The sequence below is a fragment of the Aricia agestis genome, chromosome 22 (assembly GCF_905147365.1).
Source record: "Aricia agestis chromosome 22, ilAriAges1.1, whole genome shotgun sequence".
Classification (NCBI taxonomy): domain Eukaryota; kingdom Metazoa; phylum Arthropoda; class Insecta; order Lepidoptera; family Lycaenidae; genus Aricia; species Aricia agestis.
This window is the reverse complement of record NC_056427.1, coordinates 3,205,791-3,223,356: the sequence shown is the minus strand read 5'-3', so window position 1 is coordinate 3,223,356 and position 17,566 is coordinate 3,205,791. Positions and strand designations below refer to the sequence as shown.

Sequence of the window (17,566 nt, the reverse complement as noted above, 5' to 3'; positions counted from 1 at the left end):
ACTCCACTTTGCGTGCAATTCATATAGTGATTCACTTAGATTAATGATTGGTCCCGCGAGCGAGACCAATCATTACTCGAAGCGAATCACTTTTAAACTTTACTTTGCGTGCAATTCATATAGTGATTCGCTTACATCAATGATTGGTCTCTCGCGCGGCGCTCGCGGACAGCGAACAATCATTAATCGAAGCGAATCACTATATGAATTGCACGCAAAGTGGTTTTTAAAAATGAATCATATTATGATTCAATATATGATTCTCCAAAGCGACCATTTTAGCCCCGCTGGCTGCCAGTACTGGCTCTGTGAAAACTATACTTTAGAGCTGTTACAGAGAGACCGCACTTAGCGACACTTTTACCGCTGCATATAAATCTAAAATCTTACCTTGAATGTGATTTGTAATTAAAATTGTTTATTTCTTACAGTATAATATGTGGCCTGACATCGTTCACTACAAAGAACCACATAATACGGGCGGCCTTGGAGGCTGTGTGTTTCCAGACACGGTGAGATATGCCATTTTGACATTTGCAGTAATGACTCGCTGTAACGACGTTATAAACTTGGTGACGGTGGCCGGCTTCATTGGAACCAGGCCAGTGGGGCTAAAATGTTCGCTTTGAAGAATCATGATAAGAATCATAATATGATTCATTTTCTAAAATCGCAAAATGCAGCTCTGCTTGCAATTCATTTCTGTATTTTTGTACTGATTTGACATTTGTCACTTTGACAGTTTTGACAATTCATTTGCTGAATTGATTGAGAGGAATCGCTAAATGTGACCATTTTAGCCCCGCAGTTACCAAAACTGGTTTATCGCGAAGGAACTGTAAATTTTTGGGATAAAAAGTATCCAATGTCCTTTCCCGGGACTCAAACTATCTCCATATCAAATTACAGCTAAATCGGTTCGGCGTTTTGAGCGTAAAGAGAAAACAGACAGACTAACGCATTTGTAATATAAGTACGGATCTCTCTAACAACATTGTAATTTGTAGCTATACTAAGTTTCATTGAAACCAGGCCAGTTACGCAGGGGTAATTTTATAGTGCCCAGGTGTGTGCGCAGTACACAAGAGCACTGCTTCAGCAGAGCCATGCTTCGGCACGAATGGGCCGGCTCGACCGGAGAAATACAACGGGCACACAGAAAACCGGCGTGAAACGTGTTTCGCCGAGTGTACCGGAGGCCCAATCAGCGGCAAAGATTTCGAGCATGGTGATTGGTCAATTCAGGCACCGCTAAGCTCCTCTCCGCTCCGCGTCAGTGGAAACGTAGCCTTAGAGTATGTGTTTTTTGTAGAGAGTTCACTGTGAAAGAAGCGGTACTGAAAGACGAATTTTTTTTCAGTGACATATTAGAAGCCATGGACAAGGACTGCGGTATGCCGCTCTCCAACCTCCATGTAGACGGCCGGATGATATCCAACAGGCTACTGATGCAATTACAAGCAGATCTTATAGGGATGCCAGTTTGTAAGTATAATATCTTCTTCTTCTAATATATAAAAATAAGTCGTGTTTTCCTTCCTGACGCTATAACTCCAGAACGCACGAACCGATTTCCACGGTTTCGCATTCGTTGGAAAGGCCTCGGGCTCCGTGAGGTCTACAGAAAAAAAATCAGAAAATATTTCAAGAGAAAAACAGGGAAAATAACTTTTCATATACAGCGCCATCTATCCATCGTAGTATGTACTACAACGGCGCCAGTACATGGCGTGTGAGTATCTCTCACAAAAATCTATACTAATATTATAAAGCTGAAGAGTTGTTTGTTTGAATGCGCAAATCTCAGGAACTACTGGTCCGATTTGAAGAAATATTTCAGTGTTAGATAGCCCATTTATCGAGGAAGGCTTTATATTATTAAGCTAAGATCAATTAGAGCGAAGAAACAGAGGAAAATGTGAAAAAACGGGGAAAATTATGTGAAAGAACTACTGGAGCAATTTTTATGTTATTTGGCACACATAAAGAATAGACCACGTGAAGGCTATTTTTTTTGCGGAAAATGTACGGTTTTAAGTGTAATAATAACTTGATTTTCGGACACTACACAACCACATAAAACACAAAAGAATAAAACAAATTGAAAGAAGAATAAAAAACTCTATAGGTACTCCACTCGGGTTAACTTGCCGCTAGCGGTCATTGACTCCCTGTCATAAACTTGTCATTTTCCATATAAAACCACGATAAACAATATCTGACACTTCATTGTCAATCGCGGTTTATATGGGAAATGACAAGTTTTTGACAGGGAGTCAAATGACCGCTAGCGACAAGTTAGCCCGAGTGGAGTATAGTTATCCATAAAAAAATCGAAATGGCATTTTAAGAATTACATAAAATCACGTTACATTGCCAATAAAGTTAAATGGGGATTGTCCATTTTTTTTTAATTTTGCTCATTACAAAAACATTTCGAGGAATAAGGTCAGTGATCGTTTTTCTGTATATAAACGAAAAAAAAATACCCATTAGTTACTTATATTTTTGAACAAATATGTTTAACGTGGTGGCAATGGCGTTAAGTTAGCAATAAATTCGACCAACATCACGTTTCGAACTTTTGATAAGCTTCTCGTATCAGCTTTCACATAATGAGAACTTGCATTTGACGAACCAGCCATTATAAATAAGATTGAAAGGAAATTCAGAGGTCAATTGTCCGCCGATGATGACGTCAGAGCGAAACTTTAAAAATTTATTGAGAGAAAACTAGCCAATGAATTTCAAAATTATTTAATTTATATTATTAAAATACCCTATTTTAACGAAAAAAAAAAAGGACATGTGATTTTTTTTGGACAATGCCCATTGCCAAAAAATGAAAAAAAGGCTGTATATTTTTAACCCTCGACGAAAATAAAGAAGTGTTATAAGTTTGACGTCTGTAAGTGCGTGCATAAGTGAGTGCGTCCGTTCGTGCGTACGTGCGTGCCTGCGTACGCGTGCACGTGCGTGCGTGCGTGCCTGAATGCATGTGTGCGTGCGTGTGTTTTCACGCGTGGGTATCTGCGTACGTGCGTGTGTACGTGCACCCGTGCGTGTCTGCATACGTGCGTGCGTATTTGCGTGTGTGTACGAGCATGCGTGTACGTGAAAACGACGTCTCATTTTATTTTTATTTTTTTTAATGACCGTTTCCTCGTTTTCCCCACAGTAATAGCGCGTTCGTGGGACATGTCGGCGCTGGGGGCGGCTGTGGCGGCGGGCGCGGCGGTCGGCGCCTGGGACCTGGAGCAGTGGGCGGCGCGCGCGGCCGACGCCGACCCGCTGCTGCCCACCACCACCGTCGACGGTCAGTAGCTGGGGGACTGTAGTAGCCCGCCGGGGGACATGTCGGTGCTGGGGGCGGCCGTCGGTCTTTTACTCATTATAGTAACTGTGGGACATTTACGGACCACTACGACTAACTAAACCATCAAGAAGAGAGCGTATACCCTCTTAAAAGGCCGGCAACGCACCTACAACGATGTTGCGAGTGTCCATGGGCGACGGCAGTTGCTTTCCATCAGGTGACCCGTTTGCTCGTTTGCCCCCTTTTTTATATAAATAAATGAATGTTCAAACAAGAGCCAGATAGTCTTTTCCCGGCTACACTAGCCTTAAGTTTCTTAGACGAAATAATCTCTAACATTTGTCCCCATTTTCCATTACAGATCGCAACGCCAGATACACGAAATGGAAGATGGCGGTCCAGAGATCCCTCGGTTGGGCCACCACCAAGAAATCCCTGGCTATGACAGGTCAGAAACGACACAGTCTATCCCACTCCGACGTATCCCCTCCCGACAGTAGACAACATTCCATAGACGACGCGACCATAGACAGGATGACAGACGTCAAACTGACAGATGCGAAAGTGACAGATGACGTGTTTATAGAGGAGCTAATGCAGTATTCAGCGCGAAAATTCTCCATATTCGTCCCGCTCAAGTCGCCCAAAGACGAGCATACGATTTTAGACGACGCGGACTATTATATGAGTAAGAAAGAGTGCGATTACGGTGTTTGTCAGTGTTGTGAGAAAAGAAAGAAATTACACACGGACTGGCAAACCATAGAGGATATTATAGAGAACGATCCAGAGATAATATTCGATGAGGAGGACCATCCTATTGTGTTAGAGAAAAGTATAGTACCTACCGGTCCAGTTGTTGGTATAGGCGTTAGTTTGAAAAAGAGATTCCCTCTGCACCGGTTACCATCTATATTTAGGAGTATAACCAACAAGATCACGCACAATTTGAAGTAGACTTGTAGTTTAAGGGTCAATTCAGACCGCAATGCGACCCGTAGATGCATTTCTAAATTTGTATGGATTTGACAGACTTCGATTGCGTGAGACGTCATGCAAGTCTGTCAATGCACGGCAGTGCATGGCAATCAGTTTACGTTTAAATAACTGTTCACATCTTTCGCCTTAACTCTGACGCTGGCAACTCCTAAATGGGGAGGCTTACGCCAAAAGAAAAAGTCTGTCAATTTAATACAAGTTTAGTAATGCATCTATGCATCGCATTGTTGTCTGAATTGACCCTTACTATGACTGGTTTGGTACTGATAGTGAAATTTAAAATATTTCGAAATTATTATTTGAAATCGCGCTAGCCAAAGATATTTATTAAAAAAATTAGGCGTTTTTCCCCCTTAAATTGTACTTATCAAATCGAATTTAAAATGCATGTTACCGCGAGATATTCGACGATTAATTTCATCATTTTAGTTATTCCTTGTCCTTTCTTGTCAAGTGACACTTTTAATGCATCAAACGAAGACAGAAACATCTTTATATTATTAAGCAGCTTTTTTATAAACACACCGGCAAAATTAGAGGAACATAACAAAATTTTCATTTTTTTTTTAAATTGTTCACTGATTTTTATATATTTATTTATTTATTTACTAATTGATTATTAAAAAATAAATTTTATATAAATTTAGGGCATAAAAACGTGAAAAACAGAAAAAAATCAGCAAAAATAAAAAAATTAAGAAAATCTTTGAAATTTCAGTAGTAAGTTTTTAAGATAAATTCTCCATTTTTTGCCATTTTAAAAGCGTGTAATGCTGGTGTAATGCCTTCTATGGATCTCAAGAGGGCCTGGATACGCCATTCCATGCTTGCATTTTAATTGTCAATCATTTCCTGTGGGATATTCTCCTACTCCTCCAGTAGCGCCAACTCGAGCTCCTGGACACATTTTGGAGCTGGAGTTTTAACTCGTACCGTTCACCCATTGATGTGCCACACGTCTTCAATCGGATCCACATCCGTAGGCCACGCTGGCCTCTCCACCTGGGCTACGCCAGCATCGTTTAGGTAATAATGCCCGATTTTCTTACTCTATGGACGCACATAAAATTGAAATTACTACCTAAAACTGTGTAAAAGGCACACCATGCAGTTCCAGGATGTCGGTGCTATAGTTCTGTACTGTCAAAGTACCATCATCTATAATCATCAGCTCCATGCGGGCTCCAAATCATATGCAACTCCAAACCATTACGAAGCCTGCATCATAGGCCACTGTTTCCGGTAAGTTTGATGGCCTGTAGCTTTCCTTATAATTTATCCACATTCTTTATCGCCTGTCAATACAATGTACACAGAATTTGCTCCCATCACTGTACAGCACAAGATTTCACTCACTTGTCTAATTTTGATGTTCACGCGCAAATCTTAGCCTGGCTCTTCGGTGTCCTGTCTCAAGTTTTGGTGCCCTTGCTGGCACTTTTGAGTTTAATTTAACTTCTTTGAGTCTTCTTCTTACTATACAATCACTTACACGTTCATCTTGGACCTGTTCCGACAGGTTTCGTGTCTGCATAGCAGTTTGAGGTCGATTTCTTAAGTTTTGTTTCCTTACAAAATGGTCATCCTGAACCATTGTCACCCGATATCTGCCTTGTTCTCGTCTCCGAACATAAGATCCAGTCTCTCTGAAGCGTTGAAAGTTACGATGAACCACGGAAGCCGACACACCTGGCCTGACTGACCGAATGGTAGGTGTGACCTTTCTCTATCGTGGTTACAGCTCTAGCTGTCGCAGATGCTGGGAAATCACTAATTTTGTATCTAAGCAATGTGTTCTTCCAAAAACCAAACAATCAAATGAGCTGAGCATACCTTGCACCCCGCTAAAACGCCATTCTTATCAGGAACACTTACAACGTCAATAATCGAAAAACACTTATTAGGGCATAATTGCTATAAAAACCTGTCAACTTGCCAGTTTTGTTCAATATTTTATTTCTTGAATGAGCTTAGAAGCTATAAAAAAGGCTTTCAGACAGCCCGGCCCACTTGAGTTCAAGTTTTGGCCCTTTTTACCAATGTTCCGCTAATTTTGCCAGTGTGTGTATAATTAGCCTGTTTCAATATTTTAGACAACATATTGTTTTAAGAACATTTTAAATGTTATCTTCATGGATATTTTTAATTTGACGTTAATAGTTTCATACATAATAATATCATTAATATTGTTACGTGCTAGGGTTCGAAGGATTTGGAGAGAAAGACATGATGACTCTTTTGTAGACTTTAATCACTAGCCCTAGGTCTAACACAAAGCACTATGTTCAAACACTAAGCACTCACGATGTCCTAGGTCGTAGCCAAGTCGTAGGTTTCACTTGATCACTTATTTTCAATTCCAAATCGCCTCGAAGCTCAAACTGAACTGATTAACTGGCTCGCCTCCCTGCGGTTATTTATATTATGGGCCGAGGCGAGTCTCAGACTGTTCCAGAGTGTTCCTTTCGAGAACGTACCCGAGTAACCCGACCCGCGTAAACATGACTTGAATGTTTTTGGAAGTCTAACACCATCAGTAGGGGTTTCAAATTTAGGGTTCCCAACCCTCCTGGATTGCCCGGGAGACTCCGGTAATACGTTACCCGGAGAACAATAATTTCTCCGGTTTTTCAAAAACTAATAATTATTGCATAATAAGTGACTTAGTGAAAAATTGTAAGATGAAGTTGGATTGGACAATCATATTATATGTTTATATATTAATTCTGGGCTTACTAATGACTTCTTTACGAAATTGCAAGAGAGAATTCGTCCTGAGACCCGGGTACAATTCTCCCGGGTTGGCCCTTTCGAGAGTTGGCAACCCTAGGTTTCATGTTGTCTTTGTTCCCCGAGTGGTTCCATTGGTTGACTAGCGTCAACCAATGGCTCTGTGTGTCCGTAACAATATAAATGAATTTTAGTTTTTCTTAGTCTCGCTAAAACTCGAGAATAGCAGAACTAATTTGGCTAATTTTAATCTTGAAATATTCATGAAAGTCCAAGAAAGGTTAAGAGGGAACTCATAGGAAGCTTACCGAGTCATCTAGCTTGCAATAAAAATATAAAAACTTGAGAGGTGTCAAGGGACAGCCGGATGAAACGAAGTTATTAAAAAAAATCATAACTGACTTGCATGACATGTCTCGCGAAGTAAATACATATGCGGTATCTATCTTGATCCTATGTCTATGGCAAAAAGTGTCGTGTCGTTACAACTTTTTCCGTCTAGCCCCCTTTCGCAACGCGCGATAAGGAATTCGTTTCAATATTTCAGCTGCTTATTCCTTTCTATTGGCTTTGAAAGATAACTATAATCAGCTTTTATTAACACATAAAGATAGGGCTTTCTGGTTATGGATACTAGCTATAGAAAAAAATCGGGTTTTGGTAGAGAGATTTAAAATTATTTTCTTTATTATCAGAATCCCATAACGACCGAGCTATAGCGCGCCTTCCAAGATTGGAACATGGAATATTAAGCAGATTATAACACATTGTATACAACATGACTGGTGAGTGGTGATACATGTTCACTACTCGAGGACTTGAGATTTGGCTATTATTAGCTGAAAAAAAAATATAAAAAATAATATCAATTGAACACTGAGTAAATGTAGCTTAAAGTTAAATAATTATTTACCCAACGCATGGACACCGCGCCGGCCGCATAGTAATTTACTAAGTGTCCATGATTCATTTATTAAAAGGGAAATTTGGTCAAAAGTTAAGTACCTAATTTTATTACATTAATTATAATGAGAATCGAGTACCGAGTACTCTCCTTAACTATTGATCATGTATCACCAGTCATGCTGTATTAATATAAATAATCGGCCAAGTGCGAGTCGGACTCGCGCACTAAGGGTTCCGTACCGTTATACAGCAAAAGTAGGCAAAAAATTGTGTTGCTTGTATGGGAGATCTCCTTAAAAATGTATTTCATTTCAAATTTATCATTAAATATGAAAGTACAAATTAATATCGTACCGTTATACAGCAAAAGTAGGCAAAAAATTGTGTTGCTTGTATGGGAGATCTCCTTAAAAATGTATTTCATTTCAAATTTATCATTAAATATGAAAGTACAAATATTATAATTAAGGATTTTGTGAATATTCAAGTGCCTACGTGTTGCCATTATACAAAAAGTATCCAAAAAATCACGTTTGTTGTTGGGAGCCCTCCTTAAATATTAACTTCATTTTGTTTTTATATTTGTTCTTATAGCGGCTTTACATAAATACAAATTTTTGGAAGCTAGCTATAACGGTTCTTGAGATACAGCCAGGAGACACAAAGATGGACGGACAGCGAAGTCTTAGTAATAGGGTCCCGTTTTTACCCTTTAGGTATCGAAACCCTAATAAGTAATAGTATTTTAAAAAGATTAAACCGACTTTATAATTGTACGTAATTAATAATGTAAATTCCCTATCTTGTAGTTCCGCAGTTTAACGGTACGGAACCCCTTGTGCGCGATTCAAAATCGCACTTGGCCGTTTTTTCCCTTTCCATTTTAAGAAAGACCTCCTCCTTTTTACAAGTCGGTTAAAAGGAACAACAAATCTATCTAATTAGCCCTAATATAATATTATGTTAATATATTTACATATTGTATAGTTTTATTTGTTAAGTTAATTTTATTATTTCCCTTATATTTTAATTTGTTTGCTCAATCCTTTTTTTTTGTTGATTATATTATAATTATTAAAAATTCGGAACAATGAAGGAATTATCTTTAAATCAATTTATTTTGTATATCGTTCTGTCATGTAGCGTAAACAGGTATTTTTGATACTTGTATTTTTTTTTCTTTAAATAATATGTATTTACAAGAATAATTTGACACAATATTATTGAAGATTTTAAATTGAAACTTCAACTCTCGTATAATCAAAATTATTTACTCCGTGCTTATGCTAGTCCTTATGGAAAAGTCATTTGACACACAAAGACAGGCATAGTAAAGTACCGTAAGCGTATGCCGTATAGTAAAAATTTTAATTTAATATAATTGTATTTTTTTGTTACCTTTAGTTGTAAGTATTTCTTTTGTCTGATAAGACTTTAAGTCAATTTTATTTCCTTTCATAAAAAAGTGCAAGGATAAAAATAAATTATTAAGTATTGGAATATGCACAATAATTTATGTTTGATGAATTATATTTGTATACGTTAATTTGGTTTATGAAGACTATTACTTAATTAAAACCGACCAACTATGTGACTGACTTGACATGTTAATCTTTAAGTGACTGACTAATTCAATGTTGACTCTTTAGAACTTTTCGTAATGACCATTCGGTTGCAGTTTTTCGTCAAAATTCTTTAACGGGATTTACGAAATTTCCCAAATATATTTAATGATAATCGTAAATTTTCGTTTTCGATTTTGTGATTGTTAAATATATACATAATACTCTTCCTACTAATGTGAATATTTATGCAATTTTAAAGGTCAAAGATTTTGTCATATGCGTTTTCCAATACTCAAGAATACCTTAATTATATTTCCTATTTTTTTTTGTAAATCGTTGTCATGTAGCCAAAACAGCTATTCTTGAATTCTTGATACTTACTTTTTTTTCACTGTATAAATATTTTAATTAGTAAGGAGAATGTACAGAAAATCTTCTGACAAAACATCCTTATGCTTGTATGTTGAAAGGTTAGATAAGTTTGTCACATTTTCAATATCATTTGTTTGGCGCCTGTTTTTCAATCTGCTTTAAGTGTATTATTAAAAATTAGCATCGTTTTAGTGACATAAAATACAAAATTAAAATTAGATTTTAAAATACAAAGATACGATTATCATTAGAATATATTCACATCCCGATATCCTAGTAAATTTAATTTTGTATTACTTTAATGTATTAATGTAATATTGTTTAGTTACTATTACTTGTTTGTTACTTAAATGTTGAAGACTGCTGAAATAAAAGTATTATTTATCTATTAAATGTCTTTAATTTCTATTGCATGAACCTTCTGTATATAGATTTTTGTTGCCACTCGCCATATTCTTTATAATATTTTTTCTGCATGGTATGTACTTACATGTTACTAAATGTTAACAACATTTTCAATATTTGAATAACGACATGTGACAAGCTTATTTAACTCCAAATCAATCAAAGTGTTTTAAATATTTTTATTTTATTTAAAAAACATATTTTTTAGTCTGGGCTCAAAAATAGTAATTTAGCTATGTTCTTGCTATTTTATTAGCTACTGATGCAAACCGATGCTATCCCAAGAATAATCAATTTCACATGTCTGTGTGTGTGTTTGTTTGCCATAAAACTCCCACGAGGATGAACCTATTTTGATATTTTTTTTCTGTTTGAAATGCTACCCAGAATTTTTACAACATCATCTTTAGCTGTGGGATGCTACTTATCTGGCCGCATACACACGTTTTCTGTATTTGATTTCCTTATGTGGAGTTACGATTTGGAATTCCTTGAGACAAACGTTTGTTTTTTTTACGCGTAAACGCGCCGGCTTGCACTTGAATTGTATGTGCGGAATTCGTTCCGTTCGGAAAAAAGGGAGTTTGCGCCAGCTAATATTTTCTATTGAATACATGCATTCGGAATTCCGAATACGGAAAACGAATACGAAAATATGCGGCCAGCCATAAAGTTTTTTTATTTCATTTTGATTATTCTATATCTTAACCCTTTCTATTACAGAGGAAAGATACAAACTGCTGTCATCAATTCCTGCAACTTTGTACATAATGGGCAGCTTTGCCATGTTAGTCGCGTCGACATTTTATAAAAATAGTTGATTAGTTTAAGCAAAAATCTATAAAAACAGGGATGGTAAAAGTAAAACTTCTTCAGGATTATTTTTAGGTAAAATCGTTTTGAAGAAAACCGCAAAGGAACTATCATTAATTTCAAGTATCAAAACTAAACAGTCGAACTATACGCATAATTATTGCATTTAATAGTGCCATTTTGTAATATAGATTTTTTATAATATTTTTATGCTAAGTATGTATAACTTTCACATTTTTTTAAATAAATATAACCTATTATATGGACGCTTCACACCACGTCAGTCTGGCCTCGTGCTAAGTACCTGAAGGACTTGTGTTGCAGGTACCAGACAACGGAAATATATTATTAAATACTTTTATACTCCAATGTACATATATTTAAAAGGGGTATGAAGATTTTGGCCGACCTACTGTCCGCAATTGTGTTTTTTCGCAATTGCGGACAGTAAGTAAGATGTGAGCTGCCAAAGTTTTACCAATTTAAGATATTGCAACTTTGGCAGTTCATATCTTCGAAATGTGACTCTTTACGCGGTTTCGTCCAAGATTATTTTTTGTCTGTATTGATGTTAGCTATCCATTTTTGAAAAAAATATTCGTGAACGCAGAAAAACACAATGGCGGACAGTAGGTCGGCCAAAATCTTCATACCCCTTTAAACTTTCAGAAAATTGCCTTTTATCTTGTATTTGGCACACTTACATTTGAATCATAATGCATTAATTATTATTATTAACTATTAAAGCAAAGATATATTAAATATATGCAATATGTATAATAATAAATATGACAAAAATAAGACATACCTAAAAGAGTGAAAGAAAAGTACATATTATCTATCCTTTTTCGACATGTCATGGCTTCTAAGTTACCTGAAGATGTTTTACATTTACGCCTCTATAAGCCCGGGCGCGCACTAGCGGCCAGGTCGCGGCGGCCAGCGAAAGTATGGTGTGGCCGCTTGACAGCGTGCGGCCAGGTGCGCGTGGTCTATGGCGGTTTCATACTAACGTATCTATCTCGATGGCCGCCGCAGCTTGGCCGCTAGTGCGCGCCGGGGCTAATAGTAGACCGAGGCTGCGAATTGCGAAACAGCGGCGAACCGATTTCTCACTCACTCTCCACATGGCAATGCGTTATATGACTTATATGGCATCTCGCTCTATTTCTGTTTCGCAGATATTTCGCGTTTCGCAGTCGGTGTACTAGAGGCGTTAGATATGCATTTAAAATTCTATCCAAATTATGAACGTTTGCTAAATTCAAATTAGCATAGGAAAAATATTGTTCAGCGCCCTCTACACGTTCGATCATGGACAAATTATACAAGTGATTATGGCGTCCATATTTGAAATCGTGTGAAGTGGGTATTATAACATAAGTGCGTGAGTGCAATTAACTAGTACTCATGTTTTCCCTTACAATTTGAACAAACCTTGTAACTTACCTTTGACCAGACGATGGCGTCTGGCCGCTGGCGATATATAAAATCCACATTTTTGGATTACAAATCATTTCTCCGGTCCCAGAGCCTACATTTATGCAAGAAAATTACCATTTTGAGATTTTTATTAATTCACTTCAACTGCTTAGGCCTTCAGGTATGGTAGAATACCTACGGCTGGAATACAGATTATGGTAGAGACATATTCAACTAGGATTGACAATAATCGACTGTGCTTAGGCAGCTGCGCAATCGTGGTTGTCCATCAACCCACGTGTAGAGGGCTCTTTAGACTTTTTTGTAAAATACGGTACATTAATATTATGCGATAGATAATTATTATGTCACTTCTGTTTATAATTATTTGAATCAAATCAATGAATATTTACAAAGATATTATAAAAAACAATTATATAGATATAAATAATTGATTATCATGGTACAAGAAAAGCGTATGGAGCCTACTGGTTCCACAAGAGAAGTTAATACAATATACAATTTATACTAAAGTCTATTCTGCTAGCGCCTCTAGTGGCCAAATGCGCTCCCGAGTCCCGTTGTAACTCGTAACTATACAAATATACATACCATCCTCATCACCTTGATGAGTGGCAGTCTTCCACCGTGCGTTTCTCGCGTAACTTTCTGCCGCGCACTGTAAAACTCTGGAACGAACTGTCACCAGCAGTATTTTCAAGAAGAGTGCGTATTATCAATAAGGTCGGCAACTCATCTGCAGCTCTTCTAATGTGGCGAGTGTCCATGGGCGACGGTATTTGCTGGCTCGTTTTCCCCCTTAATTTATAAAAGAAAAAACTAGTCATTTTGGAATTAAGTCTATGTCAAATGGCGAAAAGGAGTTTCCGTCTTAGCCCGGCCGCACATTGTCCGAATTCTGTTCAGAAACAGTTGAATTTCGCCGGGCCGCCACCCCGCACACTATCCGAAATATCCTTCCGGCGAGCTCGAGCTCACTCGGCTCAGTACAAAATGTAAGAGACAGCGCCGACGTTCAACTGTTTCGTATCAGAAATTTCGGACAATGTACGGCCGGGCTAAGTCATATAAAGACAATTATTGTATATATTGGGGCGTTTGTGCACTACACGGAATTTTACCATCCGACGCGGCGCGGCATCTCGATTTCCTACCTTATTTAAGTATATGGCAAACGTGAAAGACGAAAGTTATGAACGCCGGACGGTAAAATTCCGTGTAATGCACAAAATTAGGCTTACTGAATTGTAAATATTTTTATTGATAAGTGGATTAATGTATTGGAAATTATTATCTAATATTATTAGCTGATGCCCGCAACTCCGCCAAAATGGGTTTAAGAAAAGTATCCCATAGTATCTTATATACCTAAACCCTTTCTCAAAGTACCTCCATACCAAACATCAAAATCAGTTCGGTGGTTTGAGCGTGAAGAGGTAACTGACAGACAGGCGGACAGACAAACTGACACATTTTCACAGTTACATAGAGCTCGGCAAGGCTTTAAGTGAACGTGGCGAAAAAAGGAACTAACGCTGCCAATAATGACATCATACAAAAACGCAATTTTTACAGTTCTCCTTTACCAGCAGCGCCCCCGCCCACTTTTATTTAAAGCCTTTTCGCGCTTTATATGGATGCTTATAGCCTACGAATAATAAAAATATATTTATTATTCGTAAGAACTAAAGAGCTTTGTGGCAGCTCAAGATGACAAGGTAAGTTCCGAAATAAAATCTAGTATACTGGCTAGTCCCGGGAAAGGACATAGGATACTTTTTATCCCAAAAATATGTACGGTTATCGCGCAATACTTAGCGCAACGGAGACTTTGCGGGCGTTATTTGATTTAAATTATAATATAAATCCATACTTTTAAGAATATTCTTTGACATTCCTAGTTTAATGGTGAGTTTTTGTATTTTTTTTATTGTGTTTTTGTATTTTTTACTATACTTTATAATAGGATATTATGGTTCCTAGGGATTTTTTGTTACCTACTCAAAGCTTTAAATAATTTCAATGTCACGTTGAATTATGTTTTTATTTACAAAAAGTTGACTTTGGTAAAAAAAAAAACTTGCCGTAAGGTACTCAGATACGAATATTAAGGCCCGTATAAAATAAATAGTCAGTACTCAAGATGCATCTCGGTCTCAAGACACGGTTCAGGCTCTGTGATTCTGGTTGGCTGTCAAAATTTGGACCAATCACAGAGCCGAACGGCGTCTTGAGACCGGGTCGCATCTTAAGTACTGACTATTTATACGGGCCATAGACTGCCGCACTTCAGAGTAAAAACATTAATTACTTAAATCATAAATGTACTTAATTGGTTTAAAATTTTGACAGTCCCATACATTATATTCTGTCAAACTCTTCATTAAATTGAAGGTTTAGCATATAAAATATCACTGAGTACGCAGTAAGACGTTTATTATAATTATTGTCATTAATGGAGATTCTGTCAAACTCTTCTATTGAAGAAGAGTTTGACAGAATCTCCAAAGTCGTGTTCGTTTCGTTTTTCAATCCACATTGCGCATGCGCAAAGTTAAAAAAATGTTTGGACTATCGGAGGTCAGTGAGCTGTAGCCGTGTTCGTTTCACGCATGCGCGGCTTTTTTCGCAATTTGGCAGCTGACTGTCAACTTCAGTGTGAGTGTCATTTTCTAAAACACATAAACTGCGAAAAAAGCCGCGCATGCATAGTTGAAAAATGAAACAAATACGGAAGGTTTAAATTTTAATCGTCATTAAAACGTAAGGTGTGCCTCAGCCCTCAGCCCAGTCAGCCTTCGCTGAAATCATATTTTTTCAGCAAGTACCTATATTATTGTATTTTGTTGGGTTAACTATTTATTATCTATCAACATGTTGCTATTAAATGGATTTTTAACAAAATAAATAAAATAATTTTATTTCTCCTGTTTTTGATTAAAGCTCTTTGACAAAAAAAGAAAACATAGAAACCCATGTGCTTATTTTAAGCCCCCTTATTTTAAGGAACTTTGATGAAAATGAACTTTTGGAGTTTTGGGCAAAGTGAACGAAAGATCCGTATTATATTTTTTTTTTCCTAAAATGGTTTTAACTTTTAAATTGTATTTTAACACGCAACGCAATACAGCAAATGTAATGACAGCCGAATTCACCCGATTTGACAACGAAACGACACGACAACGATGGAACGAAACCGCGCGCGATCGGCAGCGCGGGCGGCGCCGCGCTAGGTCAGTGACCGCGCGGTACGTTATAACGTAGCGTCATAAGCATAGATTTATAGCGCAGGCTATTCGTTGCGAAGAACTAGCGCGCTATTTTTATCATCTATACGTTATATTAACCACTAACGGCCGTTCCCAATATTTGATCTATCTCTGGTTTTGCCCTACTAGAGATAGGAATAGCTCACAATTGACATAAAATATATGTCTCTATATAACTCTCTAATGTCTAATGTGAGTTTTTCCTATCTTTAGTAGGACAAAACCAGTGAAAGATCAAATATTGGGAATGGCCGTAAGTGTAGATCAGTAAATTTGGCAGTATGCGCGATCCGTGGCGCGCTGTCGCGCGCGAGTGTGGATCGGCAGATACAATTTTCGTTGTTTTGTTTCTTCCTCCAAAACTCGCATCGAAAGTTTCAGCCACAGTAGGTACCTAATCCCTATGGTTTCAGCAAACTTTACTGAATCGTTGAGTGTTGACAAGAATAAAAATTGTTTTCCCGCCATGTTGACACTGGCAATTGTTTTTTTCTTATTATGGCACTTCGGCTATATGACCATGGCCAGTGTCGAGACTCGAGTATATTATGGCGGGAAAACAATATTCTAGTATACAATTTTCAGCATCGTTTTTCTATATCGTCAGGTCCAAAGTCTTAAGTAAAAGTCAATACAGTCAAGTCGGTTGATTCAATAAAGTGGTAGACGCCTTACTGAAACTTTCGATGGAGTTTTGGAGGGAACACAAAATAGCACATTTTTGGATATTGCATCACTTTCCTACACTTGTGCACGATAACGAACATCAGTCTAATGGTTAATATTCCACCAATATTATACATTAAAAACCCAGTTATAGTCTGTCAAGAAAGTCAAGACTTTTTTTTTATCTATGGACGATTCACACCACGTCAGTCTGGCCCCGTGCTAAGTACCTAAAGGACTTGTGTTCCAGGTACCAGACAACGGAAATATATTTAATACTTTTATACTATACATATATTTAAGATTTTATTATATCATACACATATTTAATACACACCCAGACCCGGGAACATTGAAAACTTTTTGTTCCGTCGGCGGGATTCGAACCCGCGACCCCCGGCTTGAGCTACCAACGCGCTCACCACTGAGCCACAGAGGTCGTCGCGGGAGAATTTTTAAATGAAATAAAAAATATGAGAACTTTATTAATTCGAGATAAAAATGTGCAAGGTGACAATATTTAAAATGTACTATGCGTTCTCTGTGAAAATACAAAGAAAAAAATACACCTTTTAAGCGTGATTACCTACGTTTAGAAAATTTTCCCGCCTGTCATGACTTTCTTGATAAGCTTATCACAATTTTATGAAAATGATACAAAAGTCAAAAACACAACATTCACTCTTTTACATTCCCGGCAAAACTCCTGGCAATGGTTATAAAGCGGATGTGACTATGAAATAGAAAAAGAAAAACATGACATTAGACCAATGAATAAGGAAACAGATGGAGGCGACATAACTACAAAAAAGTGTGGCCGGCGCCATATTGCCAAGAACTAAACATGGCGGTCTATAGTGATGGGACACTCGGTTGATATTTGTCGAGGACATCGATAAACTAACATGTTATAAGTGAGCGTCCTGTTATATTATATATTATATTGATATCAAAAATGATTTTTTTATATTATATTAAAAAAAAAACATTTTTGCCTATTTTGTCTCTATGTATAGTACATAGAGACAACACAAGTAAAGAGGAAAGTTTTAATGCAGCGGAATTTTGCAGCTCTAAATATT

The 17,566-nt window shown here is 37.3% G+C and overlaps 1 protein-coding gene across 7 annotated transcripts in view; it reads left to right on the top strand.

Annotated features, from left to right (window-relative positions):
- The window catches only part of LOC121737992 (glycerol kinase), a 39,822-nt gene extending 28,538 nt beyond the window's left edge, over positions 1 to 11,284 (top strand). For 6 of the 7 annotated variants that reach the window (XM_042129782.1, XM_042129779.1, XM_042129783.1 and 3 more), the window contains exons 10-13: positions 432 to 512; positions 1,361 to 1,485; positions 3,179 to 3,316; positions 3,678 to 4,328. In XM_042129782.1, coding sequence (XP_041985716.1) covers positions 432 to 512; positions 1,361 to 1,485; positions 3,179 to 3,316; positions 3,678 to 4,273 — 940 coding nt within the window. In that variant the 3' untranslated portion in view covers positions 4,274 to 4,328. Of the gene's footprint in view, positions 1 to 431; positions 513 to 1,360; positions 1,486 to 3,178; positions 3,317 to 3,677; positions 4,329 to 11,016 lie in introns of those variants that run through there. The other variant, XM_042129785.1, reaches the window with a different exon arrangement.
- Positions 11,285 to 17,566: the final 6,282 nt, after the last annotated feature.